General features: G+C 42.1%; 1 protein-coding gene across 10 annotated transcripts in view; it reads right to left on the bottom strand.

Moving 5' to 3' along the window:
• The window catches only part of ST18 (ST18 C2H2C-type zinc finger transcription factor), a 183,603-nt gene that overhangs the window by 11,779 nt on the left and 153,965 nt on the right, over positions 1-17,859 (bottom strand). For all 10 annotated transcript variants that reach the window (XR_008331469.1, XR_008331468.1, XM_053396174.1 and 7 more), the window contains 6 exons: positions 15,942-16,187; positions 9,566-9,678; positions 6,307-6,369; positions 5,640-5,708; positions 764-826; positions 468-548 (listed from right to left, as the gene is read on the bottom strand). Coding sequence is in view for 8 of the 10 variants with exons in the window: in XM_053396174.1 (XP_053252149.1) it covers positions 468-548; positions 764-826; positions 5,640-5,708; positions 6,307-6,369; positions 9,566-9,678; positions 15,942-16,187 (635 nt within the window). In the remaining 2 variants the exon portion in view is untranslated. The remainder of the gene's footprint in view (positions 1-467; positions 549-763; positions 827-5,639; positions 5,709-6,306; positions 6,370-9,565; positions 9,679-15,941; positions 16,188-17,859) is intronic.

The raw sequence follows: 17,859 nt of genomic DNA, 5'->3' as shown, positions 1-17,859 counted from the left end.
ATGTGCAGAGGCTCCACATGCAGACAATTGTCAGCCCCTGTAAGCATCAGCCAGTGAACTGGTAGGGGAAATAATGTATGATCTGTAAGCCTTCCCTACATGTGGGTGTACAGGACTGGCAGAAGGGTGAGGTTACTGGTCATAAGGGCTCAGAAGAAGAATTATAGAGGGTCTAAAAAGGGTCTCTGCCTAAAGTTTGGTTCATCTGGGCTGGGGGATGAGACAGATAAATTCAGAGACTATGCTTCTCCTTTGTTTCTTAAGACCTGGGACTTTTCAGAGCTGTGCCATCTGGTTTACTTCAAGGACAGCACAACAGCACTTGAACCATAAAACCATCCTTTGGAGGTTTTGTTTGGATTTATTGTTAGGAGAGGATATAAGTTAGTGAATCTGAGACCAATCTTCCTGTGATGTAAGCAACTGAATAGTGAGGCATAAGTGACAAGCCTTGCCGCTCCACTTACTTAAGTTCAGGTTCTTCTTTTTCTTCCTTGGTAGGAGTCACTTTGAGACCACCTTTCCTGGCTCGGGGACAACCAGACAAGCTGAAAGTACACAGAGCAGAGCAATATAGATTCCCCAGGCTTTTGCTTCTGGATGATTCAGGGGTAATGATCCTGTGGCCCTCCAAACGTTGGACTCCAACTCACACCAGCTGCAGCCAGAATAGCCAGTGGTCGGGGTGATGGGAGTTGTAGTCCTGCAAAATCTGGAGTGCCAAAGCTTCCTCCCCCCAAAAAAATAAGCAGAAGATTCTTACCTTCTGTGTGAGGCATAGTTTCCAGTGACATGACCAGACCCATCACATCCTGGAGTTGGACATCTATAAAGCAAAGTGCAGAGAAGAAGATGACCCTTGACATTTCATAAAATATCTAATTTAGGAGATTTTTGCATTAGAATTTCCCACATTCCTGGTTTGACATGACCATGTGCAACTGGAAAAATAAGAAAGGGTACCTAAGGAAAGCAACTATTTTGGGGTGTACAAGGGCTGTGTTGTACCTGAAAACTCAGCCACTGATATAAACCTCACAATTTTCCCACTCAGTTATTTAGATTTCATGGAAGGGGAAGATGAAAATAATCATTTGATTTGTTAGAATCAGTGCATTTCAAATCTGAAATAATAATATAATAATAATTTATTATTTATACCCCGCCCATCTGGCTGGGCCTCCCCAGCCACTCTGGGCGGCTTCCATAGAAACCAAAAATACAGTAAAATATCACACATTAAAAACTTCCCTGAACAGGGCTGCCTTAAGATGTCTTCTGAATGTCAGGTAGTTGTTTATCGCTTTGACATCTGCTGGAAGGGCGTTCCACACGGCGAGAAGGCCCTCTGCCTGGTTCCCTGTAGCTTTGCTTCTCGCAATGAGGGAATCGCCAAAGGCCCTCGGCGCTGGACCTCAGCGTCCGGGCAGAATGATGGGGGTGGAGACGCTCCTTCAGGTATACTGGACCGAGGCCGTTTAGGGCTTTAAAGGTCAGCACCAACACTGAATTGTGCTCGGAAACGTACTGGGAGCCAATGTAGGTCTTTCAAGACCGGTGTTATATGGTCTCGGCGGCCGCTCCCAGTCACCAGTCTAGCTGCCGCATTCTGGATTAGTTGTAGCTTTCGAGTCACCTTCAAAGGTAGCCCCACGTAGAGTGCATTGCAGTAGTCCAAGCGGGAGATAACCAGAGCATGCACCACTCTGGCGAGACAGTCCACAGGCAGATAGGGTCTCAGCCTACGTACCAGATGGAGCTGGTAAACAGCTGCCCTGGACACAGATTTGACCTGTGCCTCCATGGACAGCTGTGAGTCCAAAATGACTCCCAGGCTGCGCACCTGGTCCTTCAGGGGCACAGTTACCCCATTCAGGACCAGGGAATCCTCCACACCTGCCCGCCTCCTGTCCCCCAAAAACAGTACTTCTGTCTTGTCAGGATTCAACCTCAATCTGTTAGCTGCCATCCATCCTCCAACCGCCTCCAGACACTCACACAGGACCTTCACCGCCCTCACTGGTTCTGATTTAAAAGAGAGGTAGAGCTGGGTATCATCCGCATACTGATGAACACCCAGCTCAAACCTCCTGATGATCTCTCCCAGCGGCTGCATGTAAATGTTGAAAAGCATGGGGGAGAGGACAGAACCCTGAGGCACCCCACAAGTGAGAGCCCAGAGGTCTGAACACTCATCCCCCACCACCACTTTCTGAACACAGCCCAGGAGGAAGGAGCGGAACCACTGTATGACAGTGCCCCCAGCTCCCAGCCCCTCAAGACGGTCCAGAAGGATGCTATGGTCGATGGTATCAAACGCCGCTGAGAGATCCAGCAGAACTAGGAAACAGCTCTCACCTTTGTCCCTAGCCCGCCGGAGATCATCAACCAGTGCGACCAAGGCAGTTTCAGTCCCATGATGAGGCCTGAATCCCGACTGGAAGGGATCCAAATGGTCCGCTTCTTCCAGGCATGCCTGGAGTTGTTCGGCAACCGCTCGCTCAATCACCTTGCCCAAGAATGGAAGATTTGAGACTGGGCGATAGTTGGAGGGAAGCATTCACCACCCCACAAAGTCCATTGCCCAGTCCTTCCTGGCTAGCTTTTATAAGCCAGGATGGGCAAGGATCCAGGAGACAGGTGGTTGGTTTCACTCGTCCAAGCAGCCTGTCCACATCCTCGGAGATAACAGATTGGAATTGATCCCACTCAACTTGACTAGACAGAACTCTAGCACTCTCCCGCCCCGGCCCTGCTCCCATGGTGGAGTCTACTTCTTCCCGAATCTGAGTGATTTTATCTGCAAAAAACTTTGCAAAATCATTGCAGGAGAACATGTGGCCCGTACTGGGCTCCGATGTTGCAGGTGGTTCTGGTAATTGTGAACCACCTGAAAAAGTCTCCTGCTGCTGTTTTCTGCAGATGCAATAGAGGCGGTGAAGAAATTCTTCACCGTCGCTATCGCCACTTGGTAGGCTCAACGTTGAGCTCTAACCTGTGTCCGGTCAGATTCGGAATGAGTTATCCGCCACCGGCGCTCTAGCCGTCTCAACGATTGTTTCATTGCCCTCAGATCCGTGGAAAACCATGGGGCTGTCCGGGCTCCATGCAATCGGAACCATGAAAATATATATAGTCAGGCTCAAATATATGCACTGGATTAATTGTTAAAGAAAGAAATATAACCCCCTGTATATCCATTACACACATTTGTTTCTCTTTCTTCTAGGAATAGGGATTTTATAGTCTGGCTCAAACAGCATTTTGTATTTCTTTTGTTAATACTGTTCAGTGGAGTTATCCATGCCATCAGACCTGGATCTCCATAGGGAAACTTATAATAGATGTGCAATACAGGTGTGATGGGGACATCTTAGTGGCCTCACATAGAATATACTCAGTAGTGTCTCAAAGAGGCTTGCAGTGGTTGTACAAGAGAATAGTGATGTTGCTGGAAGTTATATTAACCTGGTTCAGAATACAAATTTAGCATGTTAGGAATAGTTGCCTATATTCAAAACTCAGTGTCATTTCTCTGATTGCAATCTGAGCCAGGGAAGAATCCCCATAAGGCACCATAAGGGCTCAGGTATCCTAGGAAAATGACATGTCCAGTTTTCCTGGCAGCTGAGACACTAATATTCCAGAATTCTCAATGCCAGAGCCAGAGGGGCGAGGGAAGGGAGGAAGAGCTTCCTGTCAGACCTCTTACTCTGCTCTTATTGTTACCACCTCACCAAACCAGAGAGAGTGGGGCAGAACACAGCTGGAAGCATAAAATGAAGTGCTTGTTAATAGCATACAACAGTTTCCAGCACTGCTTCATGAACGAAGGGACAATCCTGGCAGTAGTGGTGGTAAGAGTGTGTTGCTCATCAGTAAGAGTTGAGGTGAAGGACCACAGCTCAGCAGTAGAGCAACTGTTTTGCATGTAGAAAGTCACAGACTTCATTCCTGGAACCTCTAGATAGGGATGGGAGATAATCATGTCTGAAATCCTGGAGAGCCACTGCTAATCAGTGCAGGCAATACTGAGCTTGATGGACCGACTCAGTAGAAGGCAGGTTCATATGTTCCTAGCAATTGCACAGGCAGTAGCCCACAAGTTCCAATGGCCCAGTGACGTTATGTACAGTGCTCACTATTGCAATCAATGCACCAGTTTTGAAGACAGTCACATTTCCTCAAGATGCTACAGTGGGAATGCGGGAGGAGATGTGATTAACTCTCAAACAGAAATGCTGCCCTCGGGAAAGATGTCTGCATTCCTCACAACAAATTAGTAACCAGCTCTGTATTTGTTGCACTTTTTCAAGCTGCACTACACGAGCACAGGATTCTGTCAAGCATTCTTGGAAGCCTTCGCCAGACTTTATCCAAGCATCTTCATCAGCCAAAACGCTCCCAATGATAACTGGGTGACTGCCTGCCAACCTTCCTCTTCAATAATAAGGCCAGATGCCCAGATTGCTCAGGCCTCCTTAAGAACCTCCACAGCCACTCTTTTGTTTGTGACTTTTCTCTGCAGTATATGGACTCATCTGATTTAATGCTTGCCTCAACCACATGCAGAGGGGTATGTCTAGTGGCAAAGGATAAAAAGGAAAGATTTGCAGGCTTGGTTTGGATAAACACTCACATTTTAAAGCTTAGCCCAAGTACTTTGATCTGAAAAACCAGACTGCGTATTTTGTGAGATCCAGCCATCTTGCAAGACTTGGTATTTCCAGCTGGCTTTCAAAATATGAGAATAACATTTTCTTTCCCAACATTTAGACACATCTACTTCAAGACCTGACAAACAGTAAGATTCTCTCCCCTTCCTCTGATTTACACCTGCTGGGCGGGATAAGACTGCTCCCAAATTCCCTTAGCCAGGGCAGTTCAACTCCCTGCTGGTGCAAACCCAACAACCTTCTCCCTGTGGGAGGTGCTATTACTATAGCTATACCTCTTACACAGGCAGGACTGCATGAGTGAAAGGGGACAAACTGGACAGGTATGGGGCAGAATGGCAGAGGTGTAGAAGTTAGACACTGACAAGTGGGATCTGCAACAAAATATTCCACTGCAGAGTGTTTCTATTCAAGTTATGCTTTTGGGGTCCCACAGTAAAGTATTTTCCCGAATCTTTTCTGCACTTCTGCAAACCCTGGAGTTTCCCCAAGCCTGTTAGTATCCCTCTTTTGGACATGGCTGTCACATGTGGAAAAATAGTTAACTATGAGACCTGTAACAAAATATTGAAGTGTGGAGTTTTCCTGTTTGAAATTAATTCAGAAGTGAGTTAATAATCATACAGTCTCTGGACAATAGGGAGACAGACGTCTTTAGGCCTGCTTTGACAGCATTTGCAACTATCCAGGTTTATTCCTTTGCCTGGCTACCTGTCACCCTTTGCCACCATATCCAAGACACCATATCATGTGTCCATGACCAAAACCTAGCACTGGAGCAAGAGCTGGACTAGTGCATTCTACAGGAAGCTGGAGTTGTTACCCCAAAGGCAGAGCAAACATCTGCTCCGCAGCTGTACTGGTTCCTGTTGCTGAACAAGCAGACTGGGTTTTGAAGTAAGTAAAATATGTAGGAAGAGAACAGCAATAAGCCCCTCCCTCTCCTTTGATACTAATACTCACTTAAGCTCTTGAGAGTTGGCAGCCATCAAGGATTTTAAGGTCTTGTCAGCCAACGGGCAGCCAGAAACACTAGGGGAAAAAACAAACATGAAATAGGCTTCCTTGAATATACCTCTGCAAAAATTAAAAAATTGTACTAAAACTATTTAACCATTAAATTAAAAAAAAGATCACAGAGCAACCGCTTGTAAACAAATCCCTTCTTAGTTTCCTTCATCCCCATAGGGATGTGAAGGAAGAGTGTAGTAGATGATACAGCTGTCTATCCCTCATAGGCCACAGAGCTCCTTCTTGCTCAGATGATGCATTTCAACTGCTACAGGGACTTCTTTGTAAGCTGGACCTTGGTCATCACAGAAACCATTACATAGGGAGCTCCATTTAGCACAATGTGCTACTGGGCCTTTAGTAGCATTTACCCTTTGGAACACTCTCCTGTTACATATCCAACAAGCTCTGCCTCTGTTATATTTTTGGTACTTATTGGAGACCTTCCTTTTAAATGGAGATTTTTATCCCCATCTGCATCTGTACTGGATTTCAGCTCTGTGTTTTTATATGTTTTTATTGCTAAATTGCTCGGGGTGTTTTTATGGGAACAGGTTTGTAAGTAAAAAGTCCACAACGTCATGCCTTCATTTTGTTATTAATTGCTCTCACTTTTTACCTGCGGTGCGATGCATAGTTCCCTGTCACATGACCACTGCCATCACATCCTGGTGTTGGACACCTAAGGAAATAAAATGGAAATGCAGACACACATACAGTTGTTGTACATCTCTCTTATTGAACTGTGCGATAAACATACAAAGATGGATAATTGTTTCCCACATGAATGGGAACACCCCTCTGTTACATACCCATAGATATATATGAGGTGTCCTACTGTGCCAAGAAATATTAGTGTGAGAGATACCCTCAGGCCTTTCTGTGATTGCATCAATTTTTCTTCATGCCATTGCAAGCAAAAAAAATGAACTTAGGTGATAGTCAAATAAATTTTACTCAGAGTAAACCCGCTGAAATTAATGAAGATGAGGAAGTTAGGGCAATTCATTTCAGTATGTCTACTCTCTGTAAAATTTAGTCAAGTACCACCCAATGGGTTTCCACACTACATTTCCTAATTTGTGCTAATATTTCTCCAAGTGTATTACGATTCATTCATTTATGTACTGCTTCCATGCTCAAATGCTGTCTTAAGTGATACACAATAATGTGGAGAGGCATGGGAAGATGATGCTTATGTGTACGAACCATCCTTACATTTGTCTGAAATGATACATTTCATAATAGTACCTTTTTCTTATCACATCAATCATATTATGACAGTGAAGATGAGTTCAAAGCTGAGCTGAAAATTCTCAGAAGGCATGGATGCAATAACTTTCATATTCTTGTAAAAACACTATACTAGTTCAGCATTGGGTGCCCATAGACTCTTAATTCACCACAGGATATTTTTTTTCAGGGGGGAAAGTTCAATTTAATGTTTTTAAAAAAGGTTGTGTATGGATCTGGATTCACACCCCTTGCTATATATTCACAATATATGTGATATTAAAAGCTGATGTGATCTCGTGATTTAGATGGCCCAACTTCACCAAGACACTGTAAGGACTAACAATCATGAACCTGAGGGCCCTAGGATATGAGAAACTGCCCTTTTCTGAAAAGGGCTTACCTATTCCAATTTTCTACAGGTTAATTGTTAGCCCCCCCTCCCCAATTACTTTGAAAACTCCAGAGACTGCATTTTGGTCCCAGCTACTACTTTTTTATTTCTTCAGAAGCAAAATTATTCTCTTAGTTAATCCTCCCAAAACACTGCTGATGCATGGACCACAAAGTAATATTTTAAAAACAAGCATAGAATGCACCATATTTTTTTTAAAGAGCTAGTGTATCATTTAGACAACTTATTCCATTCTGTGTCATACAGCTGCTTTGGTATAAATATAATCTCCAGAGAGACCATTAATATTTAAAAATATGTAATCTATATTTATAATGAAGAAAGTTCATTGTAATTGAACCTCAGAGGTAGAATTTTTCTTTACAATTGCTGTTGTCATTATAGGTGCTTCCTCATGATGGAGCCATTTGTATTGCTCACTAAACTACCTATTCTGCCGGTGAATATTTAGTAAATGTCCTCTGCCCTCAGTGTTACCTTTAGAATCTTTAAATGGCGAGTCTTAAGTGTTTATGAATTAAATTGTGTAGGGAAGCACATTTTGGGTACACATCAGCATGCAGAGCAAGTATTACGGATGCTTTAAAATCCCATACAAGGCTTGGAGTTATTGTAACTATAGAGAGAAGAAATTATGTTCAGTTATTAAGGTAGTAAATGGCTGTGTGGATCCCTGGAATTAATGTCACACAGCAACAGATCTTTAAATAGAAATTTAATAAATAGTAAAAAATAAAAATAAAGTGTCACTGGGGAAATTATTGCTTTTCCTTCTGCTAGCTTCATCAACATTTGTGTTCTTAAAAAAGGCAAAGCTAACACATAAGTGTGGATACAATATGGTGAGCAGTCTTTAGATTTAGATTGAGGCATGCTGTGTCAAAGAAGATTTGGCCCATGGGAACAGTAATATCTGGAGGAGGGCTTCTAAATCCATAAGGCAAATGTCAGACATAGAATTGATATCAAAGTATTTGGTGATGAATAAATGAAATTATAGAAAACAGAGATAGAGGCTGCATTCATGTGGCTGTTTATTCCATTTTCACAACTTCTTCCTATCTATTAAGTTCTGCATTATGTTTGAGCTTACACATGGTGTAAAAGCCAGCTCTGGAACAGTGGCGTAGCGTGGGTTGTCAGCACCCGGGGCAAGGCAAGTAATTTGTGCCCCCTAACCTGTGGATTTGTGCCCCCTAACCCCCAGATGTTGCGCCCGGTGCAGCCGGCCCCCCCTGCACCCCCCACGCTACGCCACTGCTCTGGAACTATAGTGGAATATAGCACAAGCTTAGTGCTCATTTCTGTGTTATTTGCTTCCCGAAAAAAACCCGTTGACAAATAATGTGGAAATGAGTGATAAACTTGTGCTATATCCCACTATACTCTAGACGTGGCTTATATATCATGTGGAAACTGAAATACAATGTGGCAATTAATAGTTAGGAAAACATTGTGAAAACGGAAACACTTCTCAGCCTTTTGGCTAAGAACAAGTGTAAAACAGAATAAACCGTCTTGTGAATGCTGCCAGAGAAAGATAAAGAATATCAACTATTAATGATACATTGATCATATGAAACTGACTGATTAGCAACTGCTCTATTACATGTCAACAACTGCTCTATTAGAAACCTAGCTCTTCTTGGGCAAAGTTAATTTTTTTGCAACGAACACATTCTGTTGTTGTTTTGTGTTCCCACAGAATTGTAGCATTCAAACAGGCCTGTCTGAAGACTGATTTCAGGTACAGCAAACAGGAACTACTGTATTTTCCATCTATAAGATGCCCCCATGTATAAGACACCCCCTGTTTTGGGGGATTCAGATTTAAGAAAATGGTGGGAGATGGCTCAGAGTATAAGATGCCCCCTAATTTTTGACATTATTTTAAAGGAAAAAAACCTAGTCTTATACACGGAAAAATACGGTAATTATTTGTGGGATCCAACCCCATGCAGGATATGGATGAGCTGTTTATGAAGTGATCATTTCCCTGAAGTTTTCATACTTGCTACGTGGCATGAGCCAAAAGTAAAGGAGAATATTGCCCCAAATCTACCCAGAGATTTAAAGTCCAGTGCTAAAAAGGAAGATGTAATGGCACCCAATATTCTGCAGTGTATATTAGGGACGAGATCCAGCATTTCTTCACCCTGGGCATATCAGCAGTGTGTGGACTTCTCAAGCCCATAGACAACAAGAAGGAAAGGAATGTTTTGTGACTCACGTGATCAGTTCCTTTTTGAGATCTCTTGAATGGAGCTTAGATTTTGGACTAGGAACCGAGACATCTGAGTATCTTTTTTCATCCAGGCTTTCAGGACAGCTCGCAGGATCTTTCTGAAATAACAGAAAAGAATGAGGTGCTTCTATCTTCAACACAATACTGGTAGCTAGAGCTGAACCAAAATTTCTCAGAAGACCTATTTCTGAATCTCTCTCTCCCGCCCCCTTTTCCCCTAGGAATGTTATCACAATTTAGAATGTTATCACAATATGCTCCATCTTTTGTTTGTGCAATGGCCACCATTCCCATCTTAGCAGGGTGAAAAATTGTGTCCAAACTGCCAACATAGCAGCTGCTGCTTGCAACATCAGCAAGACAAAGACAAAGCCTTGGGATGGGCAGAGTTAAGGTGCCAACCTATGGCCACTGCTAATGGAAAGCCTCAGCCCTAAGAAACGGTTTGAGAATTTCTCCTGTCCTTGGGGAAATTTAGTGAAAATGCTCCCCTAATTCTTCTGCTGATAATATCTCTGATGGAGCCCTTCTGGGGGTTTACCTAGCCCAAAACTAGCCACCCACAAGGCAAGGTGAGATGCCAGCAGATCCTAATCTTCATTCATCTCTTCTTCCCTGGTAGGGAGGGGCCCCCACCATATTGTGATTTGCTGCATGTACCAGAATGTCTTGGGCTGACCCTGCTTCAGCCCCTAGGGTTCAGTTCCCTTCACTAGGAACCAAGGCTTTAGCATAGCAAGCCCTGTCCTGTGGAACTCATGACCTGTGCAGCTTCAGCAAGAACTGCCCCTGCTTTCTTTCAGACATCTCTTAAAAGCTGTATTTTTTAGGTAGGCCCTCACATTTTTTTCTTTTTAACCAGCCATTATCTATTGCTGCTTTATTGCTGTTTTAATTATGTTTTACCTAGATTGATTGCTTTTATTGCATTGCATGCTGTAAGCATGCTGTATTGCATGCTCTAAGCCACCTTAATATATTGCATGAATGCCAAGGTTGCAGGTTCAATCTGTGTATGGGACAGCTGCATATTCCTGCATTGCAGGGGGTTGGACTAGATGATCCTTAGGTACCTTCCAACTCTACAATTATAGGATTCTATGAAAGTGCAGGTCACAAATATTCAAACAATAAATAGGAAGGAGAAACTTGAGAGGCCATTCATGTGCATCACAAGTGCTGACTACTGTGAAGTGGTCAGTTGATTCAGAGAAATAAGGTACCACTGATAACAAGCTTACTTCCAGTTAAGAGCTCTTTTTTTTTTTACAAAAGTGGGGGGGATGTGTACAAAAGCTGAACTTCCCCATTATTTCCAGAACAGTCTGCCAAACTGCAGACTGTATTTGTGTGTATGTGTTGGGGGGGGCATGGGAATGGCAGGGAAGCTCCACTAGTTTCAAGTTGAGTTCTTGCCAGTGCACATATTCCTATGTGCACACAGGACGACAAAAATAAATGAATGAAATTCCATTAATGTGCAGATGGACATTTATATTGATTTCTGCAAAGACCAGAACATAATGACAACACGAATAACAGATAATAGCATCTGGCACTTTCAACATTTTAAACCCTGGAATCTTTGGAGAACTGACAGTTGAACTAAACTGACAGCTCCAGTTATTTCTCAGCACTTTCCTTTTGGAGAAAGTGTGAGCCTCTTCCAAATTCAGGATTATTTTTTTTAAGGGGCATCTGGACAGGCCATTTCTCAGTGTACGAGGGAGACAATATTTTCTAGAAATGACCAACAAAATCAGCCAACTGTTGTGCATATGAACCAGAAAATAAATTAAAAATAGATTATTTTATTTTACTTTGAGGCAACTTACACCCTTATAATTTGATAAGTTTCTAAGACTTCTGCTGTTATCTAGTGTTGGAAAAGCTGTAGAATTAAAAAAAACCAAAACATTTCAGAGACAGTAAGTTGACTTTGGAGGATCAGGAAGCTTGTGGGTTGGATGATGCAAGCTTGACTTGTGAGGAAATAGTATTCTGTTAAAGTTTCAGATCTTTTTAAAAAGAGTGGTGCACAAAACCCACAACTTTTAAGCTGAGAATGTCTATGTGCTGAAAATCTTGGCAGCAATTTTTGTATACAGTATTGTCTCCATCAAGGTTTTATGTATTCAGATCCAAAGTCTTTTGTTTAATTCACAGAAATGTTTTGGGGTTGCTATATTTTTTACTTCTACAGCTGCAATCTATTGGATAAACCCCATAACTATCTCCAGGGATTTTCTAGATTCACTATGGAACAATTTGCCCTTTTGGAAACTTGGCTCATATCACCAGCAACAGGACCCAGTTGTGAGTTTGGTTCATTGGATGGGTTCAAATCAATACCAGCTGAATCAAAGTAATTTTATATTGAATTCACTCATTATCCTGGTTTAGGACTTCTTTATTAACAAACGTTTTAGCATGTCTAAGACTGAAATGTGAGCATCTGTCTCACAACGAACACACTCCTCTTCCTCTTCCATCACCACAAATGCAACAACTGCTGAGGATCCAGGAAGATAAGGCACTTCTTTAGCAAGGTCAGCCTCAGAGATAGGAACAAGCACAGCAATCTTGTCTTGCAATTACTACCCCTGGCACAAGCTAGGAACAAGATTGGCTTATCCTTGTCCTTTTTCTCTACAAGCACCACAAGCTGCCACATAACTCTTTGGTGGTTTATTTTCCTCGTGGCTTCTGTATAGTCCTCTGATCATACCCACTTGCATCTAACATGTTTCAGCCAGCGTGTTCTCCTAACCCCTTTGCCCTGGGTGCTGCTGCCAGAAATTTAAAGCAAGATGCTAAACAATAACATCAACAAAAAGTGGGCCTGTATGGCAATTGTCTGCCTAAGGAGAGTGTCACTTCAACACAAGGTGTTTTGTTTTGGTTTTTTTTTTTAAAAAAAAATATCTATCACCTGTGAGATTGCTCAGGACCAGAAGACACACACATAATGACTAGCATGAAGGCACAGCTTTAAAATGGTTGCTTGTTGCAACTGACTTATTGCAGCATGTTATTTGAGGAAACAGTCATGGCTAAGCAAGTAGAAAAATACTTTCTGTGAAGAAGGTATAAGGTTCATTTCCTGGTATCTCCCAAGTCAGGTTGGGAAACTGTGGAGGGTCATTGCTAGTCACTGCTGACCATGGGAGTCAATGAAGTGCCCTCTTCTACTACCACCACCATCCCTGATCATTGACTAGCTGGGGCAAGTCAGAGTTAAAATATACGTGTGTGGTAGAGGGACCACCAGTTTGGCTACCTCTGGTTCAAGCAATATTAAGCTACATGGACCAGTGATCCTCTAGAACTGAAATCTGAGCAGTTGTATCACTAGTTTAAGTAGCTGTTCTGTGTTTAATATTGGTATGCAGCAGTTATCCAAAAGATTCAGGAATTTTGTCCCATACTATGTGGAAATTAGTTCCCGTTTGCAGAGTATGCAGAAGAAAGTCCTGGGTTGTTTCGCCCTTTAATTAGTTCTCTTTTTCCTTCCTATAAAAATTACGCAAGACACTCTGTTTTAAAGTTCAAATAACATATAACTTTTTTGTACTTGCAGTTACAGATTAAATATACAATGCAGGTAGGTGATACTTAAGTTGCTAAAACATCTTACATAGATTTGTATCTAAGGCTGACTAACATTTACAGACTGACTGAAACTCTGAGGCAGACAGCAGCCTAACACAACATACCTGCTGCTCTAACTGTTAAGACTCTTAAACTAACTGCCATAACTGAAATAACTGCCATAACTGCCTCAGGCATATGACATCGCAGAGTTCTACATCTCTTGCAATTAACCCTTTACATATGCATTTTGGATGCTAACATCCCACAGACTCTTCACTCCCAAAATTTTCACTGACATGGAGAGGAAACTCTAATTTTCTGCTTTTTGACCACAAATAGCTTGCTCAGTATGAAACCACTATGGCAGCAAATAGTAATATGGCCTCCACCTGGCAGCCATTTTGTCTGTACCGTTCCTAAGTTACAGGGTTATATAAAGCTGAACAAACTGTTCTGATTTCTGTTAATTTATCAAAGTGTCAGTCGGTTGGCATAAAAGGGTCAATGCTGATTTTTTTTGATTTTTTTGTCATAAGAGAAAGTCCAAATAAACCTCCACTTTGCCTAGCTCTGGCAACAAGTTCCTATGGAAAACATGGCCAAAAAGATGGAGGGGGGAAGAAAACAAACAAACAAGCAGAAAAAACACCCCACAACATCCTGCCAAAGCTCAATAAACACAAAAATGAAAAGAACATAACAAAAATCAAGGAAATCACCAGGTTTAAATTATAATTTAGTACAGTATCTTTTACAAATGATGAATTACTTTATGTAAATATTTGTCTTATTTATGAAGGGGTGGGCAGGGGACCACAGCTGCATTTTTTGTTTTCTATTCAGTTTCTATTGTAGGCCAAATTGATGTGCCATGTTGACATGCATATTGATGTTCTCTTCTAGTATCTTTGTGAGGAACACAGAGGAGTAAATGGGATGCGGCTTATGTGTGGGGTTTTTTTTAAAAAATGTGCTTGGTTTCTTTAACGACTAAATCTGAGCATTAGCTTTGGGTCAAGCTACAGATGACAGCAGCAGATCTGTGTCTTTAAACATGGATCTATACCAGTTTAATTAATTATTATTATTATTATTATTATTTATTTATACCCCGTCCATTTGGCTGGGTTTTCCCAGCCACTCTGGGTGGGTCCTAACCAATGATTAAAAACACAATACAGCATTAAACATTAAAAACTTCCCTAAACAGGGCTGCCTTCAGATGTCTTCTAAAAGTAAGATAGTTGCTTATTTCCTTGACATCTGATGGGAGGGTGTTCCACAGGGCGGGCACCACTACCAAGAAGGCCCTCCGCTGGTTCCCTGCAACCTCACTTCTCGCAATGAGGGAACTGCCAGAAGGCCCTCGGCCCTGGATCTCAGTGTCCGGGCTGAACGATGGGGGCAGAGATGCTCCTTTAGGTATACAGGACCGAGGCCGTTTACGGCTTTAAAGGTCAGCACCAACACTTTTAATTGTGCTTAGAAACATATTGGAAGCCAATGTAGGTCTTTCAAGACCGGTGTTATATGATCTCAGTGGCCAGTCACCAGTCTAGCTGCCGCATTCTGAATTAATTGCAGTTTCTGAGTTGCCTTCAAAGGGAGCCCCATATAGAGCATAGTTTTATGCTTAACAGGCAGCAGAGATGCAATTTGAAGTGTGTGGGGGGAAGGGTGGATAGTCAGGGGCTCTTGCTCATTGCTTGCCTTTATGGCCCCTCCCTAGCCAGATTCACTTCCAGTGTCAGTACCAGACTGGATAAAAAAATGACCTTGGGGGAGAGGCTGCAGGATGCCAATGGGAAGCAGTGGACAGAGGTTGCAGCCCCTACATCATTGCTTTGTAAGTGTAGCGCCATTTTACATATGATTGGGCCGGCCTGCACATTAATCCAGGAAGTCTGTACTTCACAAATCTTAGCCCTATGAGTTTGATCACAGGATAGCAGAGACTTTTATATTTTGACCTCATATTTCCCTAGGGATAAGAGATGTGTAGCCAAAGGGTTGGACTGAATAAAAGTATTTTAAATGCTAAGATTTAATGTTGAGTTTGCTGAGAGAGAGAAAAGCCTTTGGAAGAGCTTCATTGTTCTATCAAATCTCTTAAAGAAGTGATATTGCTAGCAAAGCAAAAATTACCATTTCTCTAAATCATGATGTATAAAGAATATGAATGCATAGCAGATCAGAGATAAAGCATTGTCATAACTTCTTAATTCTTAACGTCTATCATGGAAGTGTGAACTTTAATTATATATTGATCATATCATATATACAGAGCTGGAAAAATCCCATGCAGTTTCTTTCTTTTATTTTTTAAGGATTTAAAATGTTTTCATTATTCCCTAGATAAACTGGTTCCCAAAATGTGGTGCTACTTTCTAGGAATACTGATCATGCTTTCTAGAATGCATGATTTACAATGCAATCCTGTATGCATCTAATCAGAAGTAAGCCTCATTGAGTTCAATAGGACTTATTCCCAGGTAATTGGATGCAGGATCATAACTTCACTGGCTTTCATAATGGTTCTAACTGCACATCCTTCCTATAGGCCAGGAAGGAAAAATCCTCATTAGCACCCTAATTCTTAGTACACTGTCTCATTCTTACTCCCACCAAAATGAATGGTGCCATTGACTTGCACATGGGCTTAGAAGTGGAGTACTAGCTGCCATAGCTCAAACTGGCTACTGTAAAATAAATTATTCCAAGATCAACAATTCCCTCCATGGTGTATTGTGATAAACAAAAAATATACCTCTTTCTCCTCCCCCTTTCTTGCCTGGCTCTTGCTATAGTTGATTGGCGTATCCCATCCTTCCTTTTCACACAACGCCTGGTAGAAGGTGGCATTGACCAGAATGCTGCCTGTTTTGAAGGGAGAAGAGGCAGGAGTGGGAACTGTTGTACTGAAAGACGTTAGCGGAGTACCCTTTTCTTGGTGCCGGTTCTTTTTCATGCTCAAATCCAGGGTGCCATTTTCATCCACTTCTATATCAGCTCCCTGATACGCAAGGGGAAAGAGAGAAATGTTTAGAGTGTGAACAGTTTGCAGCAACAACATAATAAGACTTGCAGAGCTTTTAAGGGATAAGTGGAAATGCCTGCTTTTATTTAAATTTATCTAAATCTAAAAAACCAGCTTTTCGATTTATACCCGTTAATATTTAATTCTTAGGCAGACTTAAGAGATACCTCTATAATGCTCTTTCCATGTTTCTATGCTTAAACACAGTAAGCAGAATAAGATGCTTCTTAAATGTAAACTATATGTACTAAATCTGAGGGGGGGGGGTTTACAAAAAAGTTTAGCATTAAATCTCCTGAATCATTTCACTTTTACAGAGAACTATGATCCCTTTTCAGATAAAAGCATTAATTCACTGCTTAGCTCATCAACAGTATTATTATTACATTTCATCCACCCCCACTCTCTCACAATATTGCAACATCTGTATCAGAGGGGGAGGGGAAACAAATGTACAAATCAGACCCAAGGGGAGCATTTGTCATGGGTCTTTTATATATCAGTGACAATCTCACTTTATCTCAAATGGAGCTTGAATTATAAAGAACTTTTAAAAGGTTTACTGTAATCAAGAGGTCCAGACTGTGACCTTCCCTGAAATGCAGAGCTCCATTGTGGACTGAGATGCAAGCTGTTATTCTTCATGGTGGCCCTTATCCTGCCATAAGGCCAAACTCTGTCATGCCTCTGAATGTTATGTGTGAATCATATTTCTCATCTGCTGCACTTTATTAAGAACATAAGAGCCTGCTGGATGAGGGCAGTGGACCATCTAGTACAGCATCCTGCTCTTGCAGTGGCCAACCAGAGGCCTACACAAAGCCTGCAAGCAAGTTCACAGTGCGAAAGCACACTCTTCTCATTTGTACAGAGAAATATACCAGTTAAGTTAGTAGTTGTACAACAGTGTCTACACAGGTTAGAACATCTGCCCCCTGCACCCGTCAAATGGCATGTGCCTCCCAGGACGTTATAGTACAGAAAACTGGGGCACTGCACTGGATTATCTGGTTATGATTGATCAGGACCAGCCCAAGACATTTTGGCACCTGAGGTATACCACAAAATGGTGTCCCCCACCAAGGAAGAAATGGTGAGTGAAAATCTACATCAGGAACATGGAGGCAATAAAGATCCACTCTGGGAACAAGGGTAGGAGGAGACCAACAGATCTGGCCTGCAAGGGTTGTGCCACTGCAGCAACAGTAACAGCCAATGCATTCATTGGAGACCAGATCTCTTGCCCCTGTGGATCCTGTCACTTGAGGTGGTCAACTCACTTTGCCTCATGGCACAGTGCTTCATCAACAGTCAGGCCAAAGAGCTTCAGAAGAGGCAAGGATTCACTATGGCAATAGTTTCCATAAACCCTTGCCTGTTCATTTGTATTGTATCTGACAGAACAGCCAGAGAAATTCACTGGGAAAATCTATATCACACATCCAAGATGTGTGGATTAGAAGAAGAAGAAAGTTTTTCTTCTAAATGTGGAAGGGAAGAGGAGGAGCAATTAACCAATGGAGAGATTCAGTAGACAGCCAGATGCTGCTTAGGGATGGATGGGTGATATGTGGAATAGTGTTTCGGGTATGCATCTCCTTAAGAGCAGGACTATGCAGAACTCCAAAGCACTACTTACATACCAGGC

This window comes from Podarcis raffonei, chromosome 7 (genome assembly GCF_027172205.1).
Source record: "Podarcis raffonei isolate rPodRaf1 chromosome 7, rPodRaf1.pri, whole genome shotgun sequence".
NCBI lineage: Eukaryota > Metazoa > Chordata > Lepidosauria > Squamata > Lacertidae > Podarcis > Podarcis raffonei.
The sequence above is the reverse complement of the archived record's forward strand: the minus strand, read 5'-3'. Positions and strand labels throughout refer to the sequence as shown.